The sequence below is a fragment of the Pongo abelii genome, chromosome 9 (assembly GCF_028885655.2).
Source record: "Pongo abelii isolate AG06213 chromosome 9, NHGRI_mPonAbe1-v2.0_pri, whole genome shotgun sequence".
Taxonomy (NCBI): Eukaryota; Metazoa; Chordata; class Mammalia; order Primates; family Hominidae; genus Pongo; species Pongo abelii.
The window spans coordinates 18,061,276-18,081,120 of record NC_071994.2 but is presented as its reverse complement, the minus strand read 5'-3'; the positions used below and the strand labels follow the sequence as shown (position 1 = coordinate 18,081,120).

Genomic DNA, 19,845 nt, shown 5'->3' with positions numbered 1-19,845 from the left:
ATTCCTTCCACTCACCTTCATCTGGTGTGGTTTTCCAACCTCATGCCATCCTGGTTAGAAGCAGAAAATGCCCTCACCCAGCATTTCCAAAAGTGTGCTCCTCTGTTCCATGAGACGTCACCAGTATTTCTCCAAGACTGGCTTCTGTGGTCAAATAAGATTGGGAGACAGTGAGGTTAACAAAATGTAACAGATGTATTTGTTTGTTTACATTGTATGTTTCTCGGGGAGGGAGGAGGGTTGCATGGCATTTTCTAAACGTATTTGATGAGCTTTTCTCATCTGTCGAATGGGGATGGTGGCAGCATCTACCTCCCAGTGTGCCATCCAGGCGGGGAAAGTCTGAGAAGGAAGGTAGGGATGGAAAAAGGGAAGGCTTCAAACACGTGGTCCCATAATAGCTTAAAGCTGTAGGAAGTACAGGTAAATGACCACTGGGTGGCAGCACAATCCAAGGAATAAGATCCGACTCTTCCTCCTCCCCCAGCTCCCCCACCTTCAACCGAACTCCTTTACCTGCCAGGTAAAAGCTCAGCCGCTGTCCCCGCTTCCTCCTCTGTTCTCATCTGACACCTGGGCAGATAGATTCTGCCAAGCACCCAACTCCCAAGGACCTTTATTGATTTGTTTACTGAGCTACTTTGTGTTGGGCACTTAGGGTACAGTCGTGGGCCAAGGCGGGAACACACGGGAGCAGAGGCCTGGGATCCTCTGTCCTTCTGTCTCCTGGATGCCTGCCAGAGAAGTGGCCCCCATCAGCAGCATAGAATGACTCTGAGCCATGCATTCTCAATGGGGCCATATGGCCCCCAAGGAGGTGAAAATTGGTTCTCACTCTTTTTATGCATAAAGCACAAATTTGCATACAGTACATAAACAGATATCTGTGATATCAAAGTTTCATGGAGGGGGGGACAACTAGGGGAGAAAATGTCTAGAAAGGCACCTGAGGGGCAGTAATGGGACAAAAGGTGGAGAAATGCTATTCTAAGTCAACCAAGGGCTCACTCTAGGTCTCACGTCTCCGGAAGGAACCATCCGCACACCCTGCCAGGCATGGCCAAGTGTTGGCAGGAAGGTGACCTCTCCCAGCTTCTGTCTGCTGGGTCTATGGACTCCTCTCTTTCTCTTCATTTATGCTCTCCTGCCCCAGGTGGGTTTTCTTGCACGAGAAGGCATACCAAGTACGGGACACAGCCATTGAGTCCTCGGTGGTAACCAAGGTGAAGGGCTCCGGACTCTACGCCAACAGAGTCATGGATGTGTCTGATTATGTGACGCCACCTCAGGTATGGTCCCCCTACCCAGAGAGGCATGTGGATGCCCAGACACTGGGCAGGTTGGAAGGGAGAAAGCGAGCAAAGAGTGCCAATGGGATTCCCAAACTAGAATCCATGATGTCACTGATCCAGAGGACCTCTCCCCCAGCAGCTGAGAGCTGTGCGGGAGCTTGGGCCTGCGGTGCTGGGCATCAGGAAAGCTGGGTTCCTCTCCAGGCTCTGCCACAACTTGTAATGCAATCAAAGACAACACACAAGGGGGAAGGGGGCCATGTGGGTGGCTGCAAAGAGCCAGCTCTGCCCCTCACCAGCCCTGTGACCTTGGCCAAGTCACTAGACACAAGCCTCGCTTTCCTCATCTGTAGAGTGGGGATAATCAATTACAGTCCCTGTCTCACAGATTTGGACTGTTGGATGTTTTTCTCTCCCTTCTTCTCCTCCGAAGGGCACCTCGGTCTTTGTCATCATCACCAAGATGATTGTTACTGAAAATCAGATGCAAGGATTCTGCCCAGAGGTGAGGGGAGGAGAGAGGTTGGGTGAAGCAGGTCAAGGCTGAAAATATTGGTGGGAGTGGGAGTGGTGGCAGGGAGGGGCGGGGTATGAGCAGAGGCCCCAAGTCTGGCCTTGCAGCTGGGACCTGGGACCTGGGACCTCCACCCTCCTGAGGCTGCTGGTTGCGGGGAGGTCATGGGAGCCGAGGGGCTCACCAGGTCAGGACAGTGTCCTTCACCAACCTGTGACCCGTCTGCCCACAGAGTGAGGAGAAATACCACTGTGTATCAGACAGCCAGTGCGGGCCCGAGCGCTTCCCAGGTGGGGGTGAGTCCAGCCCCTTCCCCACCCCACAATCCCAAGTGTTAGTGGGACCCATGGGGGAGAGCCCGTCGTTGGAGAGGGAGTGGGAACCAGCCTGTTCCATGTCATTCTGCTGGCATTTACAGTTGCTCCCTGGGTGCCACACCCAGCGGGTGCTACAAAGGTGGCATGGCCCCTGCCCCCAGAGGAGTTCCCAGTCTAGGATGGTGGTGAAAGACAGGGGTGCTTGAAGTGACCTGTGCTGTCCAGGAGGTATAAAGGACTGTGGAGCTTGGGGGAGGGGGAGAGATTGCTTCTGGGTGGGCGGTACCCAAAGGCTTCCTTGAGATGGTGACATTTGGGATGGTCCCTGAAGATGAATAGGATTTGGCAGGACAGAGGGGGCTTCAAAAAGTGCATTCCAGACAGAAGGAACAGCTGCAGCACAGACTCAGAGGCAAGGAAGGAAGCACAAGAAGAAGAGGGGTCCTCAGGGTTGCTGGGGCTCGGAGCACATGAAAGGAAGGCTGTCACCTTCCTTTGGCTGGGTCTGGGGCTCAGGAGAAGCAGCAGGAGAGAAGTCAGCTCCCTTTTCCCTGCCCGTTCTTTTCCCCCACTTGCCAGGGTCCCTGATTGGGGGAAGGAAGGGAAGGGAGAGGAGCAAAGGGCAGGCAGCCACACAGCAGCTGTGGCTCTCACTTTAGGGATCCTCACTGGCCGCTGCGTGAACTACAGCTCTGTGCTCCGGACCTGTGAGATCCAGGGCTGGTGCCCCACGGAGGTGGACACAGTGGAAACGTAAGGCTCCAAGCCAGATGGGAGGAGACAGGCCCCCACCTCAGCTCCCCTTTGCCCATGTGGGAGCCGTGCATCTCTGAGCTTGAGGAGGGTCTGTGGCTCTCTCCAGTGTTGTTCCTTCCTGGTGTGGGGGGTGGCCTCAGACCCAGGGTATCATCTTCCCCAGCCCACCAACCTGCCTCCTCCTCCTGCTCTGACGCTCAGGCACAGACAGCCCCTTCCTATAGCCCGCTCTCAAAGTGCTCTTTATCTATAAGAGGTCTCCCTTTGGAGGCATCCACCAGGAAAGGTCGCCCTGGGGTGAAAGCCTTCATTTCCCCCTCTTCTTCCTGGAAAGCTAAGGCCTTCTGTGCTCACCCACAGGCCCATCATGATGGAAGCTGAGAACTTCACTATTTTCATCAAGAACAGCATCCGTTTCCCCCTCTTCAACTTTGAGAAGTGAGTCCCCACTTCTTCCCTAAAGCCAAGATGCAGGCGCCCCTGGCCCTGCCAACCTGTTTTCAGGGAAGTGGAGATGCCCCCTTGCCACAGTTCTTCTCACTTTTGCTCCGCTGACCCATCTTCCTGGGGCTTCCATTCCCAATCTCCCAGCGGGCCTTGGCCACTGAGGATCAGGTGAACTTTGGGGTCAGTTTCTCTGCCAGCCTCCCCGCCTTGGGGCTCAGACCCAAACGGGAGTTTTGCTTGGGGTAGGAGAGGGACAACTTACGCCTAGTCCTGGGTCGAGGATGCCTTCAATGGTTGAAACCCTTTCGGTCTCGTCCCATTTCTTTTTCCCCACATCTAGCCCATGTGTGGAAATCCCTTTTCTCTTAGTCAGTTCAGCCCCACTTCATTGACTTATTCATTCCACAGCTACTCGGTGGCCATTGGCCATGTGCAGAGGGCAATGCCAGTCACTACAGAAGTGCCCTAGGCCAGGTGCAGTGGCAAACACCTGTAATCCCTGCACTATGGGAGGCCGAGACGGGTGGATCACGAGGTCAGGAGTTTGAGACCAGCCTGGCCAACATGGTGAAACCCCGTCTGTACTTAAAAAAAAAAAAAAAAAAAAAAAATTAGCCAGGCGCCGTGGCGCACCCCTGTAATCCCAGCTACTTGGGAGACTGAGGCAGGAGAATCGCTTGAACCTGGGAGGCAGAGGTTGCAGTGAGCCGAGATCACGCCACCGCGCTCCAGCCTGGGCAACAGACCGAGACTCTGTCTCAAAAAAAAAAAAATGCACAGAGTAACCAGGAATGATTCCTGCCCTCCTGAACTACCAGCCTGGCAGCTGGAGATTAGTCACCGACATACATCACCCTGATAAACAGGGAAGGGGGTGATGGGGCACCAGAAAGATGCAGGGAAAGGAAAGAGGGGAGGGAGATGGCGAGGTCCAGATGAAGGCTGAGGGCTCAGATCCCCCCTAGACGTGGAGGGCCCTGAGGCTCCGGAAGGCGGGGAGAGATTGCACAAGACGATCTTCCCATGAACCCTGGGCTGACCTCTTTCTCTGCTCCTCCCCAGGGGAAACCTCCTTCCCAACCTGACAGCCAGGGACATGAAGACCTGCCGCTTCCACCCGGACAAGGACCCTTTCTGCCCCATCTTGCGGGTAGGGGACGTGGTCAAGTTTGCGGGGCAGGATTTTGCCAAACTGGCGCGCACGGTGAGGACCTAGCCATTCTTCTGCGACCCCAAACTCCCCACCTTCAGTCCTTTCCCATATTTCGGGGCCCTTTGGCCGGCACTGGCCAGGAGCCGCCACGAGACAGCGCCACCTGGTGGAAGCATCCCAGGCCTGCCACTGGCTTTGTGCCTGAATCCTTTCTGCTCTCCCCGCGCAGAGCGGTCTTGCCCCCCGCCCCCGACGAGCCCACCTTCCTCAAGCCTCAGTTTCCCACTCCCATCTTCACACTTCACCTCAGGGAGAGGCCTTAGATCTGTAATAAGCCCCAAACGATGGGAAAGTAGACCTGTGGCCACTTTCTCCTGTGTTGTAGCTAAAGGACTGAAGATCCCAAAAGTAGGACTCAGAGGTTCCAGTGTTTACACCCGAGCCACAGCCCTTTTTTTGTTTTTTGAGATGGAGTCTCGATCTGTCGCCCAGGCTAGAGTGCATGGCGCGATTTCGGCTCACTGCAAGCTCCGCCTCCCGGGTTCATGCCATTCTCCTGCCTCAGCTTCCCGAGTAGCTGGGACCACGCCCGGCTAATTTTTGGTATTTTTAGTAGAGTCAGGGGTTCGCCATGTTAGCCAGGATGGCCTCGATCTCCTGACCTCGTGATCCGCCCGCCTCGGCCTCCCAAAGTGCTGGGATTACAGGCGTGAGCCACCGCGCCCGGCCACCACAGCACTTCTTTACTGAGCAGCATATGACACGTCACTTTCTGTTCTCCCTGCCTCCGTCTCCCACCTGGAGGATGGGAGGAAATCATTTGTCACCACCTCCACCCCACCCCCACTCTGGCCCAGGGCAGGGAGTCAGAGGGCGAGGGGAAAGCTCATACCCGGCCCGTTTCTTCAGGGGGGAGTTCTGGGCATTAAGATCGGCTGGGTGTGCGACTTGGACAAGGCCTGGGACCAGTGCATCCCCAAATACTCCTTCACCCGACTGGACAGCGTTTCTGAGAAGAGCAGCGTGTCCCCAGGCTACAACTTCAGGTAATTCCCTGTCTCTTGGGACATCAGGAGAAGAAGGTGCGGGCTGTTAACAGCAATGTTTATTGGGGAGACAAGATCCCACATCCATCCACCCACCCCTGGCCCCAAGTCCCACCTCAGGTTTCATTTCAAATCAGGAAGGACTCTCTAACAGCCATTAGGATCTAGCTGGTTGTCCTGGGAGACAGTGTCTCCTTATCACTGAAGGGGACCATGCCAAGGATTCCTGCTACAGGTCAGTAGTTAGAAGAGAGGGCCAAGGTCTCTTGAAATGCTGGGGTTCTGTGATTCTTTGCCTGTTGCTAACACTGGCCTGAAACTGTAATGTGCTTAAGTGACTTCCAGATAGGCCCATTCCCTGCACTGGGCCTGAATTTTCTAAGGTTTCTCACTCTACAAAGTAAGGGTGATAACTGGTATCATTTTACATTTTACAAGATGGCAACTTTGCATTTCTGTCCGCAAACATGTGTCACCAGTAGCAATTATAATTGTCACTGGTTCTTCAATGCCTCTCCAAACAGGAACTCAGATTAGTCTTTAAATATCATCCCAATGGCTTTGAGACTTCAGGGATCTTTTCGGGTTTTCTTTTGTTTTGTTTTTCCATTTTGAAGAAAGGGAGAGAGGAATCAGAGGACAAACTGTTTGGAAGCAACTGAAAGTGCTTGAACAAGCCATTGGTCTTCTCCCATCCTAATTTCCCCACCTATGAAATTGTGATAGTACCGCTGTGATCTTCAGGATTCAATTAACCAATGTGTGAAAAGGCTTCGGCTTTCTGTTTTGTTTCTCTCTTCGTTTTTTTCTGAATCATTCATTTATTGATTCATCCATTAAACACGTACCAATTGTCTACTACATGCTAAGGACAGTACTCAGTTATCTTAGGTTGGCAGTTCTCAAAGTGTGGACTACAAGGGGAATACTGCTTATTAAAGGTTTTGTTTTCTTTTTAATTGATAAATAACAATTGTATATATGTGGGATACAATGTGATGTTTTGATACATGTATACATTGTGGATTTCCCCCAATTTTCGAAGATCCTGAAGTTTCTGGCAGGGCCCTGTTTAAGTACACAGCATTATACACTAAACAGCTTAAATAGACCAAATAGGCAGTGACCAGGGGAAAAAAATACATAAGAATATATTTCATTTACATTTGAACATAAGAATACATATTTGAATATATTCAAATAAATGTTACTGAAATTTCCTTTGTTGAGGTGGTATTCTCTGATACAATGGCATACATAAGCCAAAAATAATCATTTCACCTTTTTAAAATGTTAATTTATAACTTAAAAAAATAATCACCCACCCCATTAAGCTTTATATTTAATAGTTTAAAATATACATGTATATTCTCTGGAAAGAAGGATCTTTAAAAATTGAAGTACTTTCATAATCAACTCCAAACTTTAAAAAAACCATAGGAAACAACACATATTTTAAAGTAGGTTAAAAATACTGTTCGGCTCACTGGAAGAAATTGGCATATTTATTCAGTTGGTATATCACACTGAGATCAATACAAAGGATATTTGTATGGTGGCTTAAAATAGTAACATATTAATAAAATTCTCATGATCTAAAATGCAAGTTTTCATCTTCATAACTTCCCTTTGGCCATTGGGAATTCTTTAATCCTCCAAATAACTCATTTGGCAGGAAAGCTTATGAAGAATGTGAATATTATAAAGACCCCCAACTACTGATATCATACAGTTTTAGAATAGCATCTCTCATCTAAAGAAGAATTGGTCTGGAGTTCTTTATCTCCAATTTATTGCGCTCCCCACCTGAGTACAGAAGGATGTGAGATAGACCTGGTCCTAAATAAGCCTGGAGGGTATTTGGGGAGGCAGGACAGAGTATCTCCAAAGACCCTGCCTGCATAATTCCCAGAGGCCTAAGAGAAACCACCCTCTCTTAGGATCTCAGATAATTGACTCCCCCAACAAAGGCCCCCAGGCCAGAGAAGAAGGAGGCAAAGCTGCTTAGTTTGACCCTTGTGATTTAAAAGTTTCCAGAGGGCCCAAGTAATAGCCCTGACATTGGGGGACATCTGATATCCGTGGCAAGCAGAGGGCTCTGCCCAAGCCCCTTCCCATCCCTTCACCTGGGTGCCCACCCACCACCCCATGCAACCTCAAACTACTGGCACCCAAGGCTAAGCTAAGAGCCCACGTGTGGGAGGCTGCAAAGCCGTCTTTCTGAATGCTCGAATAAGAGAGAAAGGGTCACAAAGCCAGGTTCAGTACAGGTCACAGTGCACTTTCTATGATATGGTAAAATTTACGCTGTTTTTTAGAATCTCACCAAACTATCAGTAGAAACCATACTAGTCACCCTGTGTGCAAAACGTTTTGTGTGCTTCAGCTCAGCGTTCCTTGCCCACCCGACAAAGTAGATGCTACAATATCCCCCCCAACTTTACAGAGGAGAAGATGGAGTCTCACTGTTAAATAACGTTCTCAAAGTCACAAAGCAAGCAAGAGGGGGAGCCTGGATTCAAAACATATTTCTTTGGATGATCTCCACCCCAGCCAGGAAGACTAGGGACATTTGTACTTGTTAATCCTCAGAAAAAAAAAGCATGCCTATGTGGTTGACACTTTCATCCCTGCTTAAAGACAAAGAATCTAAGTTCCAGGGAGATTTCAAGACTAGCAGATTCTGGCAGCACAATTCATAGCCCGGCCTTTTGTCTCCCAAACAAATTCATTTGCCGCTCCCTCCAACAGAGGCAGATTTTTCAACACCCCTACTGTTGCCATTTGCTCTGGAGGGAATGGAATTATTCAGCCAACATTCGGCCTTGCTTGAATCTGCTAACTAAGACATCCAGAGGCAGCTAGAGATTCACATTTCCATCACTAATTACGTTCACAGCTCCCTTCCAAATGTCACTCCCTCCCGCCCCTACTTTTTGTAGCTCTTTGCCTGCAGAATCAGAGATTTTGAGAATTTATAGCTGTTAAAGTTCCCTTGCAGTCACCCAGAGTAAGGCGGTCACTTTACAGATGGGGAAGCGGAAGTTCCAAAGGGGGCATCTTAGAGTAGCCTCAGAGGTCATTGGATCTCAACTCCTAACGTGACCCTTGTGATTTAAAAGAGTTTACAGACCCATGTAAGAGATTACAGGCCCATGTAATCACCCTGACACTGGGGGATATCTGATCTCCGTGGCAAGCAAAGTGGCCTGCTCCAGTCATTGGAAAGGTGACCTCAAATTGAGCCAAAATGTGTCTCCCTTCAACTCCTCTCCAGTGTACTTGGTGCTGTCCATGCAAGTTAATCTTTATTTTTGTGATCCCCTAAAGATTCTGTTCTTCCCCTACCTGAAATTTAGTGGAGAGATTTTATTTTTATTCCTTGGTCTGTTCTGCGTGTCTAAAGACTCCGTGGGCCGCTTTAACTTAGTATTTTTATGAAGCCTCTTTCCAAGCACACTGAGATTGCAGTTGGTGGGGTCATCTGGATTTCTAGCAGACAAAGTACAGCAATTTCTAAAAATAAGAACTGTTGAGAGTCACCAGTTCAGTGCTGCACAAGTGAAAGGCGCCCTCAGCAGAGCCCTGCAGTTCTTCAGGAGGCTCTCTTCTCTGTTGGCAAGGTTTCTGAGGCCCAGGTAGACCCTCAATTCACAGGAGCAGGATTTTAACAAGAGTACTATATTTCCCAAAGTCCTGGGAGCAGGTGATGTTGTGTGTGTGTGAGTGTGTGTGCACATGTGAGTTCGTGAGAGTGGGTGTATTTGTTAGTGGGTGAATGTGTGAGGCTGAGAGTGAGTGTGTCAGTGTGTGTGTGTATGCGTGAGTGTATAGGCATTGATGGTGCAATGACAGATTAAAAATACTGTATCCGTCAGGGTCCCCACAGGAAACAGATGGCACATTCTAACTGGGTAATCTGAGGAGAGTTTAATAAAGGGACTGTTTCAAAGGTGTGGGCAGGGTGTACGGAAACCACACAGATAGTGCAGTGCCAGGGCCAGAAACAGGACACTGGTTACCACCCAGGTCTGAAGAGGCGAGGAGAGGAAGCAGTGACAGGAACATGGAGACGGACAGAGCTGTGAGCAGAGGACAGCCTGACATGTGGCTGTGACTCAGGAGAGCCCCACCAGAAGCCAGAGCTGAGGCAAAGCGGCCCACTGAGGCAGCCCAGGGCAGGGCAAGGAAGGGAGGAGCATGGACCTGAGGGGCACCTGCAGAGATGTCCAGGACAAGTCCTGACAACTTTCATCTGTGAAATCACAGCCCTTCCTTACATTCAGAGGTCTCTAACTGCTTTATGCCCCCGATGAAAGTGGGGACCATTGTCCAAGGAAGACGCACGTATTCATAGACATGAGCAAATTCACAGGCAAGTTCTCTTCTTAAAGGATATTTTGTTTCTTTCTTTTTTTTTTTTCTTTTTTTGAGACAGGGTTTTGCTCTGTTGCCCAGGCTGGAGTGCAGTAGTGCAGTCTCGGCTCACTGCAACCTCCACCTCCTGGGTTGATGCAATTCCCCTGCCTCAGCCTCCCCAGTAGCTGGGATTACAGATGCCTGCCACCACGCCCAGCTAATTTTTGTATTTTTAGTAGAGAGAGGATTTCACCATGTTGGCCAGGCTGGTCTCAAACTCCTGACTTCAAGTAATCCACCCACCTTAGTCTCCCAAAATGCTGGGATTATAGGCGTGAGCTACCACGCCTAGCCAGATTATTTCATTTCTACAAATAAGATATAAATACATTCTCGGAGTAATAAATCCAACCAATGCTGATATATACAGAGTAATGACATGGGAAGTCCCCTTCATTCCCCCAGGCCTGCACCCTTTGCAGGGAGTTAACATCTGGGACAGTTTAATGAGTTTCCTTCCAGTTCTTATTCTATGCACTTATATTTATGCAGCATAAAATTCCAAGACTTTGAGGCCCTCTAAAAGCCTATCCCATAGCCAGGTGTGGAGGCTCCTGCCTGTAATCCCAGCACTTTGGGAGGCTGAGGCAGGAGGATCCCTTGAAGCCAGGAGTTCGAGACCAGCCTGGGCAGCAATAGCAAGACTCCTTCTCTACAACAATAAGACTAAAATTTCTAAAAAATAAATAATAAATGAAAGCCTAGCCCTGCACCTCAGATTAAGAGCCCTAGAGTTAAGTTTGCAAAGCCCTTTCACGCCTATTTTTGACAGATTCACAGCTCACCATCTTTCCCCACCCCCCAAGGTAGGCTCAGAAAGATTTCAAAACTTGCCTGAGATTATACAGTCTAATTAAGAGGCACATCAGGACTCACACCCAGGGATTTGATCTATATCCATTGCTTCCAGCATACCTTGCGCCATCACGTGGCTTGCAAAAAAGGGGAAAAAAAATAGCTCTAAGAGATATACCTGGTAGTGATGGCTGGTGTGATTGACGGGAGAGAATTGAAACAGTGCATTTCAAAATGCCTGATTTCTTGTTTCTCCTCTGAGAGTTCCTAAGACAGCTTTGCTACTAAAAGGCAACGCAGTTTTGGATTTCCTCTTTTGGTGTCTGGGACAAGAAAACATTTGTTCAGCTGCTAGATGTTCCTGGTGCGGTAGGTGTTTCTAGTGATCGTTTCATGTTGGAAATGTACCCACAGCAGCTTTCATGAAGCTCGGAGATTTGGCGCCTGTCCTGCTTCCAGGCAGAAACGTGTGGATCAGCAAGATCTTAGGCCAATTGACAGAGACAGAATCGAAGTGCACCCTTGGCTTTGATCATTCTCTCTACAATCTGGATTTTTCTCTTTCCAAAAGCCATAGAATATGTGTTAAAAGCAGCCAGCACCGTCATTTCCACAGAAACACTTGAAGGCCCTCTTCCATGGGAAGTGTACTTGCTTGAATTCTCCATAATCCATTTTCTTCTTCATCTTTTTTAGGTTTCAGTGGAAGTGATGCAATTAGAGTGATCCTGGATTTAGATAGCCCTTTATCATGTTCATGCCTACCCTATTCTCACAGCAACCAGTATTATTCATAGAAAATATTAGCTAGCACTCATTGAACACTTACCAGTGAGCCAGAGAATTAGCAGGTACGCTGTGTGGATTATCTTGTTGACCCCGAAGAGAGAACATTTTAGAGCCAGGTGTGGTGGCTCACACCCGTAATAATCCCAGCACTTTGGGAGGCCGAGGCGGCCAGATCACGAGTTCAGGAGTTTGAGACCGTCCTGGCCAACATAATGAAACCCTGTCTCTATTAAAAATTTAAAAAAAAATTAGCCAGGCGTGGTGGCGCGCACCTGTAATCCCAGCTACTCAGGAGGCTGAGGCAGGAGAATCGCTTGAACCCAGAGACGGAGGTTGTAGTGAGCTGAGATCTCACCACTGCACTCCAGCCTGGGTGACAGAGTGAGACTCTGTCAAAAAAAATAAAAAAAGATATAACAGCTCAAGAGAACATTTTAGAACTGGATACCTGAACTCAGGGGTTTCGTCTACCTGCCCAAGGCCACACAGCTCCCACTGCTGGAGCCAGAATTCAAACCCTAGCAGCCTGGCTCCAGAACCTGTGCTTGCAACCACAAGTAGGACCAGCATGGTAATGCCCATTCTACAGATGAGGAAACTGAGGCCAAAAAGAACCCTCTCAGGAGCAGAGAGCGAGTAACTTGGCTCTCAGGTACATCTTCTGGCTCCAGGTCCATTGATCTTTCCCTACCTTATTAATTAAAGATAAATTAATAGTAATGCATTTTTAAAAGATCAACAAGAAGCTTTTTTTTAATGTCTGCCTTTGAGGTTGATTTGGTGCTTGGAATATGAATAAATAAGTATGGCTTTGGGCCCTTCTCTAAGGAGAAGAGTTCCAGCCTGTTCTAAGGATGTTGCCCCACCCTGAAGCAAAGAGTCTGCCAGGAGATATTTTCCTATCAGTATGAAATCAACTGTAAAAGTGTATTTCAGCTGGCAAAATTACTTCCCACCAGGCAAAGCTTTGCTGAGAACACCACCACTTTCACTTAGAAACCCAAATTCCAGGCCCAAGTTTTCCCTTGCAAGTCAAACCCGGCTCCGGCAAGTTTGTTGCTGTTTTTCCTGCTGCTGTAACAGTTACGTGTCCCTGCTTTAAGAAGGAATTTCCACCACTCGATGAGAGGATGGATCATTTCTAAACAGATGTCTGAGAGCTTCCAAGGGATTTGTACATCGTGATAAAAAAACCCTTCTCCATTCAGCAAACGTTTATTGACTGCTGACTACTGCAAATGTCAGCTCAGCATGGGGAAGTACTTCTAACAGTTAGAGCTATCCAAAGCTAAATTTGGGCTGCTCCTACAGGTAGTGAGTTTCCTTGCACTGAATGTATTCAGGCATCGGCAGGGAAACCCTTTGTAGATAATGTAGGGAGAACTTTGAAGGTCTCTTTCAACTTCCAGATTATATCACATGCTGGGCTTTGTGGTGAATACAGAGATGAACAAGACCAGTTCCTAGAATCAAGCAAGTTTTAATATAGTGATGATAAACTTGAATCCAAATAATGAAAAATGCATATACAAAAAAATATATACATATATTATGCTGGGGCAAGCCAAGGACAGTCAAGATGAAGCAGAGGTAAAGCAGAAGGATGTGGGCCAGAGTTCAGGCCTTGCTGTAAATGCTGGATGTGATGTTAAGCACGTTTCATTGCCTCTGTGGGCCTCAGTTTCCTCCTCTGTAAAATGGGCTGGTTAAAGATGATGATCTTTTAGGCTCCTTCAAGCTCTAAAAGTCTAAATCAACATGTGTGGGTGTCTGAGGAAGGGCTGTGGAAATTTGGGCTGCTGAAGCATGCACTATTATTTATAGACCTATCACAATCACATTGGAATGGAGCTCCAGCCCTGCCCTGCAGAAGCACATCTGACAAATGATTTATTATGGTAATTGATGTTTGTACTTACTCATTCTTTATCTCTTGCTGGTAATGCCACAAGGGAGCGCGCGTGCACTCACACACACACGCATTCACACGCACAACATCCCAGCACTATTAGGCCTCAGAATCATTCGATTGAGTCCTGTGTTAGAGGTGTCCTGTCTGGTCACAGCTAGGGGTGTCTCAGTGAAGGCCCTGGAGGCAAAGCACATTCAGCTGGGGTTTGTGAAGAAATTTACACAACAGGAACCAGCATGGGAGTCGAGGCACACAGGGATGAACAAAGCGGGAAGCCGTCACCACTGTAGACCTGCCGCCCCCGCGGGGAGGAATGGGAGCCTTGTTATGAGCTGGGGTGCCTGGCAGGAGCAGCAGTCAAAGTGACACCGCCACAGGCAAAATCAAGGCAGAGCAGGGAAGCGGCGAGTGGATACATACCCCATCTCCTCCTTCCCACCCTCGGGTCCCCTGCCAGTGCCGCCCATTGACCAAATTCCCCAGAAACCAGCAGGGAGGAAGCCAGGGAATGTGGGCTGCAGAGGTCCCCAGACCAGAGACTGGCTCCCGGAGCAAGTGCAGAGTCTCCGGCCCACCAGGTAACCATCCCCGCTGCCCTTCAAGTGTCTAGGCTCCAGTGGCCCTTCCGGCCACGCCTGTCAGAGGAGCCCCCGACCCTGACAACTCTGGCCCTGCCTGTGCCTCTGAGCTGCTTTCCCCTTTTCCAGCTCAGCGCTGGCAGCTGTTCGGGCTCTGTTCTTTCCTCTGATGCCTATGGCATCATCGCAGTCACAGCCATGCTGTGCTTTCTCCACAGCTGAGGTGTTTTCACAGACACCAGCTTAGCAAGCTCCCTGCCCACTGAGGCTGCAAGGAACTCCTTTTGGCTCCTCTCTTAGGGAGGCAATAGGGGTAGGCAAGGGCTTTGGAGTCAAGCAGCCAGATTTCAGATCCCAGCTGTGCCCCTTGCAGGCAGAGTAGCCTATGGAGCATGTCTGTGCCTTTCCCCAACCCGTAAAATCAGGCTTGTTGCTTGATGACCAGTACACAATATTAAGAGAAAGCTGTGTGCTAGGTACTGTGCTCAGCCTTCACATTCCATAGTCCTTTAATCCTCTAGGCGACCCTACAGCTACTGCTCTCATCTCCATTTTACAGATGGAAAAACAGACTCAGAGAGGTAATTCGCCCAAGGTCACATAAACTAGGTGGCACAGCCGGGATTCAGGCCCAGGACTATCTCATTTCAAAGTGCGTAAGCCGCCAGCTACCTCGTTCAGCTGTTGTGAGGCCTAAATGAAACAACAGATGTGGAAGCCTCTAGCCTAGTGCTTAACAGGAGTAACTGTCCCACATATATTTTCCTACTCTTTCCCCCATTGCCCCTATCGAGAGGCTGGCTCCCACCAGTGGCACCCACTTTCCCACCTAGCTAGCTGCCAAATCTAACTGTTCTGCTGGGGAGCGAAGCAGCCTGCTGTTACCACCTTATACTAGCTCCACCTGCAGAATCAGGAGCATTTGGAGAAACCAGCGGCAGCAGGAGGGAGCCCCGAGGACAACCTACCTAAACTCAATCTTTGAGATGTCAAGAATCTCAGAAATTATTTATTCTTCTAGCAAGCATTTACTCAACCCCCTACTGTGAGCATTAGGCCTTTGGGCAAACAGAAACAGTGAGCTATGAGGCCAGGCGGGGTGGCTCATTCCTGTAATTCCAGCACTTTGGGAGGCCGAGGTGAGCAGATCACAAGGTCAGGATGGAGACCATCCTGGCCAACATGGTGAAACCCTGTCTCTACTAAAAAAAAATACAAAAAATTAGCTGGGCATGGTGGCGCACACCTGTAATCCCAGCTACTTGGGAGGCTGAGGCAGGAGAATCACTTGAACCTGGCAGGCGGAGGATGCAGTGAGCAGAGATCGCTCCACTGTGTACTCCAGCCTGGTGACAGAGCGAGACTATCTCAAAAAAAAAAAAAAAAAAAAAAAAAAGAAACAGCAAGATATGGCTCATAGTCCGCAGTCCAAATTATTAGCTATATAGTCTGGTGTGGCAGATACTGTAGTAGAGGCCTGAATTCTAATGGAGAGAGAAAAGGCAGCCCTGGGGGATGTCCCAACCTCAGCTCATGCCCCTGGTTTGTAGCATTGGCTGGATTTCTGTGAGGTAAATACTCCAGGATGGTCAATTTCAAGCTACCAGGGTGAAGTCACTAAACGTGGAATTGGGAAGAGATGCACACAACCGGCTGCCGGCTGGAGCGTGTGGACCCAGCTGCTGCCACTTCCATCTGCCTCTACCCACCAGCCCACCAACCCTCTTCCAGCTGCTTCAGAAACACCACGTTCTTTCCCATGAGAAGGCCTGCAGTTCCCTCAGCCAGGAAAGCGGCCCCCACCTCTGGCCTTCTTGCCCTTTTAACTCTCCATCCTTCAAGCCCCAGCTTGAGGGTCACTTTCTTTTTTTTTTTAAGTTTAAGTTCTGGGATACATGTGCAGGACGTGCAGGTTTGTTACATAGGTAAACGTGTGCCGTGGTAGTTTGCCACAAGATAAACCCATCACTTAGATATTAAGCCCCGCATGCATTAGCTATTTATCCTGATGCTCTCCTTCCCCCTGCACCCCCAACAGGCCCCAGTGTGTGTTGTTCCCCTCCCTGTGTCCATGTGTTCTCATTGTTCAGCTCCCACTTATGAATGATAACATGCAATGTTTGGTTTTCTGTTCTTGTGTTAGTTTGCTGTTCTTGTGTTAGTTTGTTTCCAGCTTCATCTATATCCCTGCAAAGATGATGATCTCATTCCTTTTCATGGCTGCATAGTATTCCATGGTATATATACCACATTTTCTTTATCCAATCTATCATTGATGGGCATTTGGGTTGATTCCATGTGTTTGCTATTGTGAACAGTGCTGCAATAAACATGCATGCATGTATCTTTATAATAGAATGATTTATATTCCTTTGGGTATATACCCAGTAATGGGATTGCTGGTTTAAATGGTATTTCTAGTTTCAGGGTCGCTTTCACATGAAGCCTTGCCTAACCTCCAGCCTAGGTTAGACATCTAACTGTGCTGATAGAATGGTACTCCTCTCCTTCCCAACCCTTCGTTATGTCCGATTTTAGCTACTTATGGGCTTGTGTGGTTAATTAGTATTTCTCTTCCTCTCATGAAGCAGAGCTTGGCAAGGTTTCAGCAGTACCTGGAACAGTATCTGACACAGAGCAGGTGTGCTCCAAATATTTGTTGAATGCTGAAAGAATGAGAGGCATCTGAGCTGGGCCCTAATGGATGAATAGGAGTCTGCAAGGTGGAAAAGAGAGGCGAGAGGAACAGCATGGGCAAAAGCATAGACGTCTGTGTCTGTGGGATGTGTTCAGGAAATGCAGGAAGGCGGGTAGTCTGGTGTGGCTGGAACTTGAGCATGTGGCAGGGAGAAGAGCCTGCAGATAAAGCAGGTGGACTGGGCCAGGTCGGGAGGGGCCAAGGTATCGAATGGTGCTGTCATTCTCACCAACCCCAATCCTAACCAAAAAAAACAAAAGTGATCTGGTAAGAACCAGAGGACTTGAGGAAAATCAAGGCTTGGGCATGGTGTATGTAGCTGAGCCATTACCCTTTTTGGATGAGGAGGCTGCAGGGTCCTTCTGTCCTGACACTGCATGGCCCCCCAAGCTTCCTGTTCTGCTCCCAGCCAGTGACTCTGGGTATGGAGACCCACCTAGCAAATGCAAAAAGATGCCCCAGGTGGAGAATGAAATTAGTTATGACCCAACAGAAATCAAGCAACAAAAGAACAGAGTGGAACGCTGGCTAAGAGTGTGGGTCCGACAGCTGGACTGCCTGGGTTCGAATCCCAGCTTCACTCACTGTTGGTTTTGTGACCTTAGACAAGTTGCTTCATCTCTCTGATCTTGATTCCTCAGCTGCGACACGGGAATAGCAACAGTACTTAAATGCAATGGGGTGGTTGTGAGCATTAAATGAGCTAATAAGCATAAGCACTTAGCACAGTGTCGGGTCACAGAGGAGTACTCAGTAGATGTTGGCTGTTATTATTACTAATATCATTATCTGCAGGAGCCAGGAGAGTGTAATGATTAAAGTAAATGTAGATATTGTTTCATTTTATCTTTATGCTAGGATAAGAAAGGGATGTGTTTTAAGCACTGACTATATATGGACACTCTCTCAACTCATCCTCCTCAGAGCTCTATTTCCTCCAATTTTTCAGTTGAAGTAAAAAGCTCAGAGAAGTCGAATGACTTTCCCAAGATCAAGAAGCTAATTCACAACAGCCATAGCACCACACCCAGATCCCCTAGGGCCTCCTTAGAGGGTTTACTCCTGGGATACAGCATCATGGGACTGTGCTCTCTGTCTAATCCTGAGTAACTCCCCAACTTCAGCTCTTCCTTTGTCCCTTGGCAAATTACATCTCTCAGCCGTGACATTCTGGGAGTTTGTAACAGTCAGGGTTAGTATTGCTAGTTGCTATGACAAACAAACCACTCATTTCAGTGGCTTAACGTGAAGGTTGATTTCTTGCCTATGGCACAGTGCACTGTGGGCCAGCGGGGGTGAGGAGCTCCCTGCAGTCATTCAGGGATCTAGGCTCCTGCCATCTTGACTCAGTCTCTCTAGAGCCTCAGAGTCCTCTCCTGACTCCTGAGCAACTGACCATCAGGTGAGGAAAGGGAAGATGTAGAAGGTACACTGCTCTAAACCACCTCAGTCCAGAGGTAACAAACCTCACGGCCATTCACATTTCATCGGCAAAAACTAGTCACGGGGCCCCAGCTAAATGCAGGGGACTGGGAAATGTGGTCTAATCAGCTGCAAAGAGAGGAGATAACCAGACCCTGGTGACCAGTGAGCTGTCTCTGTCACAGGGGTGGGCAGATTCTGTGATCCCCATCGGCCACAGGAGAGTGCAGAAGCTGGGACTTCTGGGTTACCCCCTCTGTCTGCAGCCTGGGCCCACACTCCCTGAGCTCTGTTCCTCCTCCCTCCACCCGGAAAGAGAACCAGTCTCTGCCAACCCTCCTCAGAGGGTGGGTGGTTGGTGAGATAATGATCTTACCATGCTTATTGCCTCTTGGAAGGCAGGTGCTGGAGAAAAACCAAGTCCGCTTTGATTTTTCTCCCTGTTCCCTTCACATTCCTTCCCAGGATAAATTTAGCCAGCCCTCACTTTGAACGGCAGTGCCCAGGATACGACTTTTTGTTCTCCAAGTTGATGTCACTGTCAGAGCCGTTTTCATGGTTGCAGCCTTTGGCCGGCAGTAAAGATTTCAGGATCACAGGCCCAGCCTCTGCCCTGCCCCAAACCTCTGTGATCCACCGTCTCACCCCTGCCCACTACCCATGGGCATGAGGAGACACATCTCTGAGACAAGGGCCTTAAATTCTCCAGTGATGTGAGACAGAATACAGTATTTAGAAGGCTTTGAGATCTTGCACAACGGCTGCGTTATCCTTAACAGCCTCCGAGAGCTCAGAGGCAGGACAGTTCAAGGGGCATGAGCATGAACTTTGGAGGCATCAGTATGGATTAGAATCCCAGCTCCGGCAAGTTATCTTCTCACCTGTCTCCTCATCTGTACAATGGGTCAACAACAGTATAGTCTTCGTGAGATTAGTGGAGACGCTTATATTAAGGAACTGCCTATATTGTTGTGCTCTATAACAGTGGACATGGAGACAGTGATGGTCTACAAGGACCTATAAGGACCTCCTGGAGCCTTCTGCCCATTCCAGATACTTCTTTTGCAGACTTCTTTAAAATATCCTGAGAGTCCTCCTTGGAGAATTATGTTCTTAGACCCTGTCATCTTTATAGAAATGACGTCCTCTCTTGTGTCCATCCTATTATCCTCCTTTTGCTGCACCTTGAATTCATTCTGTTTTGCCTTGGTTGTGAGGCTGCCTTCCTCCACCACCTAGACTTGAACTTAGCATCATTTTAAAGCTGGTTTAGCCCCTCCCCTCTTTCCCTGACCTCCAAGCCCTCTTCCGGCTAAGTGGTTGCACTTCTTTCTGCTGCCTTCCCAGGGCCACTCTCATTCTTACTCTGGGTCTTACTCTTTCTTGGGATCCCCTTGCCTTCCCTGCCTCTCCCTCAGCTGCACATCCCACAAGGAAACACCTTCCCAGGTCAGGCTCCCCTGGAAACCTTTTTTTCACTGAGTCGTTCTCAGCCTTACTCGAGCAACAGGTATATCACTCAGGCACACCAGCTCTGCTCGTGCCCACGCATAGGCAGAGATAGAAAATGTGTCACCCATTCTCCTGTGCTCCCTCCTGACCCAGATAAAGCTCTCTAGGACTGAGCTTGCTCCTCTGTAAAGTGGGAGTGGTCTGGGTAGGTAATCTGAGGGGAAACAGTGGGTGGTCTCACAGGGGTGACTGAAT

The 19,845-nt window shown here is 48.9% G+C and overlaps 1 protein-coding gene across 9 annotated transcripts in view; it reads left to right on the top strand.

Annotated features, from left to right (window-relative positions):
* P2RX3 (purinergic receptor P2X 3) overlaps positions 1-19,845 on the top strand; it is a 36,045-nt gene that overhangs the window by 6,960 nt on the left and 9,240 nt on the right. For 6 of the 9 annotated variants that reach the window (XM_054524372.2, XM_054524376.2, XM_002821788.4 and 3 more), the window contains exons 2-8: positions 1,154-1,289; positions 1,726-1,797; positions 2,039-2,102; positions 2,783-2,876; positions 3,240-3,317; positions 4,389-4,530; positions 5,389-5,525. In XM_054524372.2, coding sequence (XP_054380347.1) covers positions 1,154-1,289; positions 1,726-1,797; positions 2,039-2,102; positions 2,783-2,876; positions 3,240-3,317; positions 4,389-4,530; positions 5,389-5,525 — 723 coding nt within the window. The remainder of the gene's footprint in view (positions 1-1,153; positions 1,290-1,725; positions 1,798-2,038; positions 2,103-2,782; positions 2,877-3,239; positions 3,318-4,388; positions 4,531-5,388; positions 5,526-19,845) is intronic. The other 3 variants (XM_054524374.2, XM_054524371.2, XM_054524375.2) reach the window with 1 other exon arrangement.